At 42.4% G+C, this 8,483-nt stretch overlaps 2 protein-coding genes and 1 non-coding gene across 3 annotated transcripts; all 3 read right to left on the bottom strand.

Annotated features, from left to right (window-relative positions):
* Positions 1–477: 477 nt before the first annotated feature.
* LOC113023191 (E3 ubiquitin-protein ligase TRIM21-like) lies at positions 478–3,360 on the bottom strand. Its single transcript, XM_026169216.2, has 2 exons — positions 3,204–3,360; positions 478–2,397 (listed from the first exon to the last, which is right to left on the bottom strand). Exon 2 carries the CDS (start codon positions 2,386–2,388, stop codon positions 1,084–1,086), a length of 1,305 nt encoding a protein of 434 aa, XP_026025001.1. The 5' UTR covers positions 2,389–2,397; positions 3,204–3,360; the 3' UTR covers positions 478–1,083.
* Positions 3,361–4,765: 1,405 nt separating this feature from the next.
* LOC113023190 (small integral membrane protein 26) lies at positions 4,766–5,883 on the bottom strand. Its single transcript, XM_026169213.2, has 2 exons — positions 5,648–5,883; positions 4,766–5,136 (listed from the first exon to the last, which is right to left on the bottom strand). The coding sequence occupies exons 1-2, from the start codon at positions 5,769–5,771 to the stop codon at positions 4,964–4,966; spliced, it is 297 nt and encodes a 98-aa protein (XP_026024998.2). The 5' UTR covers positions 5,772–5,883; the 3' UTR covers positions 4,766–4,963.
* Positions 5,884–6,937: 1,054 nt separating this feature from the next.
* Positions 6,938–7,025, bottom strand: trnay-gua (transfer RNA tyrosine (anticodon GUA)). The gene is given in 2 exon segments: positions 6,938–6,973; positions 6,989–7,025. It is a non-coding gene; the product is annotated as a tRNA-Tyr (tRNA).
* Between the last annotated feature and the right edge of the window lie 1,458 nt (positions 7,026–8,483).

Genomic DNA, 8,483 nt, shown 5'->3' with positions numbered 1-8,483 from the left:
AAAGTGTTTGCAAGTGAGTTTAATCATTGCGTTGTATTGAAATCCTCCTTTACAGTGGGCTGAAAGAAGCTAGAATAGAGTATCTGTTAAAGAAAAATCATAATGCTTGTAAAGTAAGAGCCAGAACAAAAGTTTTAAAGTCTTAAAGGGCCTAAAGTAAAGAATTCCTTTATTGGATCAGCTGTATGGGATTAACTTAATGTTGCAGTTGGATATTATTTTAATTCCTTCTTATGCTGCCGTTTTGATTTATCAATAATAATACAGCAGAATACATGAGCAGGTTTTAAAACCCCAAATAAAAACTTTAAAATAAATTGATGAAGTTTAGTTTACAACATTTTAAAGTTTTACCCCCAGAAATACCAGTGTTTTTGACACGTGGATGCTAATGACCTAACACTGATTTCTGACAGTAACCCAAACAGAGATGACTACACGATGAGGGGACCATGATGAAAGACCACAAAGTCAAACTTCTTTTTCTTTTTTGTTTATTGTGGCAAGAAAGTTGGAAAATACACACAAACACACACCTTGTCCGACATTTAGTCAGTTAGGGTCTGGTTACACACACAGAGGACAAAATACAGTATTTTCACCCAAAATACAGAGGATTACTCAAAGAAAGTACAAGTACATTAAAACTTTACTTCAGTGAAGTACTAGAGTAAATGTACTAAATTCATCCTTTCATCCAGTGCTGGTGGACCCAGTGGTGATGTTGAGCTGGTGAAGCTCAGTGGGCACATGACTGCTGGGAATTCTAATAGCAATCACATCATCATGTTATTGGAAGATCCTGGACCAAGGCATGGCCCTGGTTGATCTGGACTCAGGCAGGGTCATGCCTTGTCTCAGATTGTGTTTGTGCTAATCAAGTGTGTAGTCGAGGTGAGGAGGGTGACGTTCAACATGAACGTGGCACTACGAGCGTCAGCACCTCCAAGTCTGAGTGATGGAGGTCCTGGGATCTTGCTGGTGAGGTTTAGTATAAATAGCCAAAGTCTGTCAATTGAAGGTGAATATCAGAATCGCCTGTTGTTGATGAAAGTAAAGACAGGAAAGCACAATGAGCCCTCTTTAATTGACGGGGGTGATGATCAGAGGTGCAGAGTTCCAACCATCATTTTCCAGTCCAGGACTGAAGTATGGGTAGAGTTTCTCAGTGAAGGAGCAGCCAGTAAAGGAGTAGATCAGAGCTGCAGTATCAACGTCATAAAAGGAGACCAGGCCATCCTCATAATCCACAAACACCCCCACCTTCTTAGGAGCAGACTGCAGAGAGAGAGCGACATCAGGGCCAGCTTTGTATTTATTTCCATTACTCAGGCCTACAGTCCAGAAACCGGCTGCAGGTCTCGGTGTGATGTCTTCCCTCCTGTTGATCGACTCTCTGGCCACTCCCAAAGTCCACTCGCCCTTTCCTTCAACCTGAACCTCAAAATAAAATCTGCCTGAAGAGAAACTCTGTTTTCCTAAAACAGCAGCACTGTAAAAAAATCTCTCTGAGTTGTAGGGAAGAGCTTTCTCCCTATAGGTATCATGTACTTGTTTCTCATCATCAGACAGGAAGAGGTAAGCATTTGCTGTGTCTGGATCGAGTGTCACGTCCACTGCGTAGCTCTGGGCCCTCCTCAGCTTGGCCATGGCGAGCATCTTGGGTAGTTTCTCCTTCATCTCTGCAGTTTCCTCCAGCTGAAGCACAGAGAGCAGCTCCACCTCCGTCTTCCTCTTCTTCAGCTCACGGATGTCCTGCTCCATCTTTCTGATGAAGCCTTCAGCCTGCAGCTCTGTTTGTCTCTGCTTCTCTCTGATGGCCTCCGTGAGCTTGGCCTCACCTTTCTCGACATACTCTTTCAGAGCAGCAAAGACCCGAGCACCATCTGTCATCTCTCTGTCTGCGTCCTCTTTACCGAGCTCCACTGAGCGTTTGAGCTCCTCAATCTTCAGTCGCATCTCCTCGATCGTCTGCTGGATTTCAGCCTCCATCTTCACCAGTTTCTCTCCTTTACTCATTTCTTCCAGAGGATGATTGAATTTCATGCAGTCCAAAAGTAATGAAAGAAACACCACACAGAGAAGCAGCGGCAGTGGTTTTAAGCCTAACCCAAGGAGAACTTCTTCCTGTCTGGCTGGCCGTTGCTCTGCCCGTCTGAAGGTATCAACCATCTCAGAGATCAGAGTGTTGACCTGCAGCTCGGGCTTTGGGTAGAACATCTTCATGCAGGCGGGACACTGGAACGGGACGTCGGCGTCAACGGGTTCAGTGATGCAGTTTTTGCAGAAGTTGTGTCCACACGGCGTGCTGACCGGATCGGTGAACACATCCAGACAGATGGCGCACAGAAACTGATCTTCAGTCTGCAGACAGGCGGCAGCAGCCATGTTTGGACACTGAGAACAGAAAGGAAAGACGCTGGTTACCCAGTGCAGAATAACACGTCCTGTGAGCTGAAGCAGAGCTCTTGTATTGTCCTCAACTCTCTGTTGAGTTCTGCTGTAATTTCTTTTCTTCCGTCTCTGCCCTGTTTGTTCCCTGGCCTGTGCAACATTAGCATCTCAGCGCTGTTTCACCATTATAAGTTTAAGTCATGGATAAATTCCACGGTGGACTGTTTTACCTTAGTTTCTGCCAGGTGTTGTTCAGGTTTGCTATTCGTCCACCTTTGATGCATTTGTGGGTTCAATATTAACACATTTTAAAAATAGTCTGTTAACAACAGGACAAAATCGGTGTTTTTTCTACTTTAGCATGTAAACAACATAGAGCATCAGACACGTGACTCAGAAACTGATTCTAAGGTTTCCATTTTTTTTTTAGTACTTTCCACACATAAACCAAAACTGAAAACATCGCATTGTTTTAGATTCCCCAGAGAAGCCTTTGTTTTCGGGGGTATAAAGTTTTAAATATTTGATCGCGTAGTTTATCCGTGCGCTCATGGAGGGGACAAAGTATTTCTGGAGGTTGGCCAAAGGGGAGGGAGCCAAAACAAACAGGCTGAAATGAAACTTTTAAAACGCTCCTGTTTAAGATCACAAAGCCGTTTACTGATGCGTGAATCACGTGGCGCTTTGCACGCAGAGCCTCAGAACAGAAGCGCAAACACCTGGAACCTTTCACCAAACATCCCCTTCTCCCCTGAAACTTCCTAAACTGAATTTTCATGTTTGCGTTAAGAGTTTTCAGCTCGACTCACCAAAGCTGGGCGGAAACTCCCGAAGAAATCCGATTAATATTTGTTTGCAGACACAAACAAAGCCGTCTTCGATCAGCTGCACAGATGCCGCAAACCGAAAGCGCATCAGTGTTTGAGTGGACTGGACACACTTCCTGTGTGAGCTGTTTAGCTCCACCCACACCTGAGAGGGTAAACAGCTTGAGGAAATGACGTGTACAGACCAGCGGGTGTGTCGGCTAAATAAAAAAACGTATAGAGGCAGATGGTCTTTACTCCTCTTGACCTGCAGCCCAGGAACAGCTCACAGAGGGCAGTGACTTTAACTCCACCTCACCTGTGGAGCCCTCGGATCTACCACCAGGTGTCCTCCTCTCCAGTGTTGTGCCAAAAAGCAGTTTTCGATGTTTATTTTTACGCCTCATACCCTTGCTAACATTGGCAAATAGACTGTAGTTATCATGATTTATTACGGTGTTATAAACAGAATAAAGAAATGACCTGTAGCTCGCAGGACTTATTGTCTTATTGTACATTCATTGTAATCAATAGAGTTCCCTTTTGGACGCTTAAAATATCTTTATATTACTGTGATGTTATGTTTGTCCCAATTTCTGCTTCCCTCTTGGGCAGATCTAACGTCTATGACACTTCTTCCTGTATAAATAAAGGATATAAGAATTCACTTTGCCAAAAACAGATCGCCATGTCCATCTTTTGATAGGAATGTACTTTCTGGCCCCAAATAGCTTGATGCCATTCATGACAGATGTATCTGATAGATTATAGATCAACAAATCATTTATAACAGTTTAAATGTCACCAGTCACTTTCTGGATCTTCTCCTTCTCCCATAAAGCTGATCAATCAGATGCAAATACTGCTGTGTCTTGTATCTTCAGTCCTTGACTCGTCTATGTTTTCCTGGACAGTTGGTGACTCGTTTCACCTCCACCTGCACTCCCAGCCTCATGTACAGCAGATACCAGTGACACCAGCAGGTAAGAGAAGTGGCAGATCTGCCTTCAGCTCTCATGAAGGCGGCCTTAAAACAGATGGCTTGTATTGATTCAAAATCAACATTACTGCTTTAGACAGACTTCATTCATCTTAATAAACAGTGAGAACAACATAACCTGCTCACTAAACAGTTCAGTCACATTTCACGTGCATCTGTGGAGTTTCTCTTCCCTCTTTGTTTTCAGCCACTCGGTATCCCAGGTGGCCGAAAACTGTCTTGCTGGCCTGTGGTGTAGACCAAGGCTCCAGTGCGTATTTCTTATTGATGCTTATCATGGAAAGACCAAGACTTTAAATGCTGTTGAAAAACTTTACATCTTATTATAATCTGAGCTCTGTGGTCTGAAGGATCTTCTTGCAGTCGTGGTTTTATTTTCCAGAGAACTGACTGGTCAGCTGGTGGTGACTTCACAACTGTTGACATCACTCGTCAAACATAAGGTAAAAAGTAAACGACCTCTGTCACACTGAAAATCCAGGATTAAACATCACTAGGCCCCAAATCCTGTTCCAACCTATAACATGAATCACAGATGAACCTTTAATCTTTCTACTGAAACAGATTTCTGCATTTTGAGGGTTTATTTACACACCACGAGCATCTGAATTACAGAACAGTACTGAATACTGCTTACAGTTTGATACTAAAAGCTGGCTGAGGCCATCAGAGCAGGACAGGTGGACACGCAGCTGGAGTTTCCTTAAAAAACAAAAACATTATAATGTCCTCACAGAAATACATAAATATTAACTGGAGAGGTTCATTTGTTGTCGTCTCCAGCCCCTCGATCGCTGCTGAAGGATGAGATGAGATTATAGATCCTTGTGGTGTACGGGACAAAGTCTTTCTTATAGGTGATGACAGTTTTGGTGTGTGCCGTCTTGTAGACCTCCTGGTTTGGATCCTGCGGCTCTTCCACTTCTTCTTTTTTCACTGAGTAAGAGGAGGGCAATCATAAACATTCATTATCAGTTACTTCTATGAATATATGTGTCAGCAATAAAGGGTAGCACTGTGCAAACAAACTGGATCAGCTGATATTGAAAGTAAATGAAATTTGTTATTTCAGACTAGAGAGAGAATCTGTTTCTTTATACGCCACAGCTGCAGGTCAGTAACCTCTGTTTTGTCCTGTTTGTGGTTCCTTCCTCTCTCACCAACCAGCAGAACGTGATGTAAGCTGCGTATCCAGTGTATGTAAGCTGGATACGCAGCCTCCAGTGTAACTTATTGCATGCATTTGCAGGAAGAAAGGGGCACGTCTCAGAGCTCCTCTTAGATTCATCTCATTTTAATATTTCTTCAGTTTCTTCACATTAAATGAGTAACATCTGTCAGCATACCCGATGACACTCATCAAAAAGAGGCTGTTAAATAATTCGGCGTACTTCAGTTTGAGAATATTGTTTGCGCATGTGTGAATTTCACAGTTCACGTCGCTCACCTGGCGCGACCTCGCAGCGACCTGTGTATTTCAGGTAAGCGTACGAGCCGACCATGGTCCAAATACCAATCGCGTACACGGCGGATACTCTGGCGTTCCACTTCAGCAGATCTTTGAACTTCATGGCTGCTTCGCTCCACAGCGTTTTATTATTTCATGAACGTGTTTAGATTCCTTTCGCTAGAGCGTTATGGGCGCCGCCATGACAGTCACCCCGGAAGTACTAAAAAATAACCGGTCGCGTGTTTTTTTTCCATTATTTTTTTAATTTTATCATTAAAATCTAGAAATTGTTGATTATTTATGTCACAGGGTTCCGAGATAAAATCGCTCACAGTTCATAGACTCACACCATTTTTCAGCATGTGTAACTTTATAAGTGCAGGATATCCCCACGAAACTGACGGGGTTGAAAAACATATTTAAGCTCTGTTCAAATCAAATCAGTTTTACACTGGCACTGGGAGAACAGGCCTTCACACAAACTGCAGAATGGATGGACTTAAGCAGACCTTAAAAGAAGCTGGTCTGGTAATTCTCCTATTTAACTCATTGTCCCCCAGTGGACACACCACTCGGTTTCATCTCAAGTCCTGAGATCTGGTTGATGAAGAAGAAGAGTATGGACATAACAGAGGATGAAAAAAAACATCTTGAAAATGTATGTTATAGCTTAATTACGGAATTATATAATTATTTCACTTTAATTTGTTTTGTTTGTTTTTTTGTTTAGTTCTTCAATTCAATTCAATTTTACTTACAGCTGGTAAGGTAAGAATCACAACAACAGTTGCCTCAAGGTGTTTTATATTGTGAGGTAAAAATCCTACAATGATACGAAGAAAATGAAGAAAACCCTGAAAAATCATATGAACCTCCATGAACAGGCACTTTGGTGACAGTGGCAAGGAAGAACTCCCTTTTAACAGGAAGAAATGTTAGCAGAACCAGGCTAAAGAACAACAAATTATATCATTGGCTGAGATCACCTTTACAGACTTTTCATCGTCATACACAGGGTTGTTGTGTATCACTCCCTGGTGGTCTAGTGGTTAGGATTCGGCGCTCTCACCGCCGCGGCCCGGGTTCGATTCCCGGTCAGGGAACACATGTTTTGTTTGAGCATAAATCATGTTTTACGCAAGCGATTCAATTTCACGTGGACACACCTGTTAGGTCACGTGAGGTATACGCCAAAACTGTTACGTGCAAAAATAATCGCGTTTCATTTAGTAAGTCCGCGTTATAAACACAGAGATCTTGGCCAAAGTTTTTGTGAAAAGAAATCTCTCCTTCGAGCCGGATTCGAACCAGCGACCTAAGGATCACTGTGATCAGCCTCTACAGTCCTCCGCTCTACCAACTGAGCTATCGAAGGGGGATGTGGACCGAGCAGCGTCACAGCTGTTTTGATCAAAACACGCACTGGGATCTGTTTTTCTAGTTTACGTCCCTCATTGCAGCCACTAAAGATCTGACCAACACAATAATGAAGTTTCAGTCTTTCTTTCTTTTTCTCTTGTAGTAATCATTCACACTCCAGCAGTTACTCTGGAAATACTTACACTTTCCTTGTCATGTCTGTGACGCTCTCCCGTCCCTTTCTCCCTATCCCATACTAACACCCAGCATCAAACCTCCCACCTTCATGGATAAAAAGAAAAACCTACATTTCAAAGTGTTCAAACGGCCTCAGACAGTGCACACTTCAGGTCCGGATCCGGATGAGCCAGACAAGACAAACAGAAATGAAACTTTGTTTGTTTCAAAGCATTCTTTTATTAATAAAAAGACAATTTAAGACCTAATTGATCATACAAAATCAGCATTCTCCTCAGTCGCTGTGCAGTGTTTGAGCCAAAGAGCTGAAACTGCATCAACATAAGAGGAAGTTGTGATTTTTTTAATAACATTTTCAGATATTTTATTTGCTGCTGAACGAAGGCTGGACGATCCCATCTACAAATATCTGCTGTGAAACCTTCAAATGTCTGCAGAACAGCAGCAGGACAGCTGATATGTAGAAACCTCACAGAACAGCAAGTGTACAAGGTGTCTGACTCTCTATTCAAATTCATTACATGTCACACTCAGATAAAAGTCTACCATCAAATTCCTTTTCCAAAAGAAAAGATGATGCAAATCAGCTTCTGTACACTGACAGGGGGGGAGGAAAAAAGACATTATATTTAATAATACTGTCTTTGTAAACACGTTATGACATAAAAAAAATCAAAACAAAAAAAAAAGGAGCATATTCAATACAACATAAATGTACAAAAGAATGAAAAGGCAATTTAATCTATAATAGTGTCAAGAAATATGCTATTAAAAAGCAAAGGTGTACCTAAATACCATTAAAAAAAATGTAATAAAGAAGTGAAGGAAGTACCATTGTCGTATTCACCAAAATAAAAGCTTAAAACGGGAGAATGTTTGTGGCATACACAGTACACAGACGTCGAGATAAGAGGTCATTTAGAGACCCAACTCAGAGACTGGGCAAAATGTTTTCAGTCGTGGAGACAAGTGGAGAGACAGGGTGGGAGCACGCTTTCTTAAATGAATCCTAGGAAGAGATGTACTCAAATGAATCAATCCTGGTGCTAATGTGTGCTGATTGGTCCGTTAAGGATTTACGATTGGTTTTCAAACGATAACAGTGTGGGTGTGGCTAAAGGCCAGCACAAACGTCCATGGGCGTAGAAGAAGCCGGTGGTCGTGTCGGATGACGGTGATGTTTTCAGGAGGCTGCCCTAAACTGGATAGTGGTGCTGTGACGGCCCTAATACTCCGGAATCATTTCACTAGCTGTTTATTTGACAGCTATTGAGAA

Source organism: Astatotilapia calliptera, chromosome 6, assembly GCF_964374335.1.
Source record: "Astatotilapia calliptera chromosome 6, fAstCal68.1, whole genome shotgun sequence".
In the NCBI taxonomy this organism is placed as follows: Eukaryota; Metazoa; Chordata; class Actinopteri; order Cichliformes; family Cichlidae; genus Astatotilapia; species Astatotilapia calliptera.
Note: the sequence above shows the minus strand (reverse complement) of the source record. Positions and strands in the feature narration are given on the sequence as shown.

Excerpts from the sequence above, each read along its gene's own strand:
- LOC113023191 (XM_026169216.2), bottom strand. The coding sequence starts at position 2,388 with ATGGCTGCTGCCGCCTGTCTGCAGACTGAAGATCAGTTTCTGTGCGCC.
- LOC113023190 (XM_026169213.2), bottom strand. The coding sequence starts at position 5,771 with ATGAAGTTCAAAGATCTGCTGAAGTGGAACGCCAGAGTATCCGCCGTG. Across the intron at positions 5,137-5,647 it reads TCGCTGCGAGGTCGCGCCAG|TGAAAAAAGAAGAAGTGGAA; the intron begins GTGAGCGACGTG and ends CCTCTTACTCAG.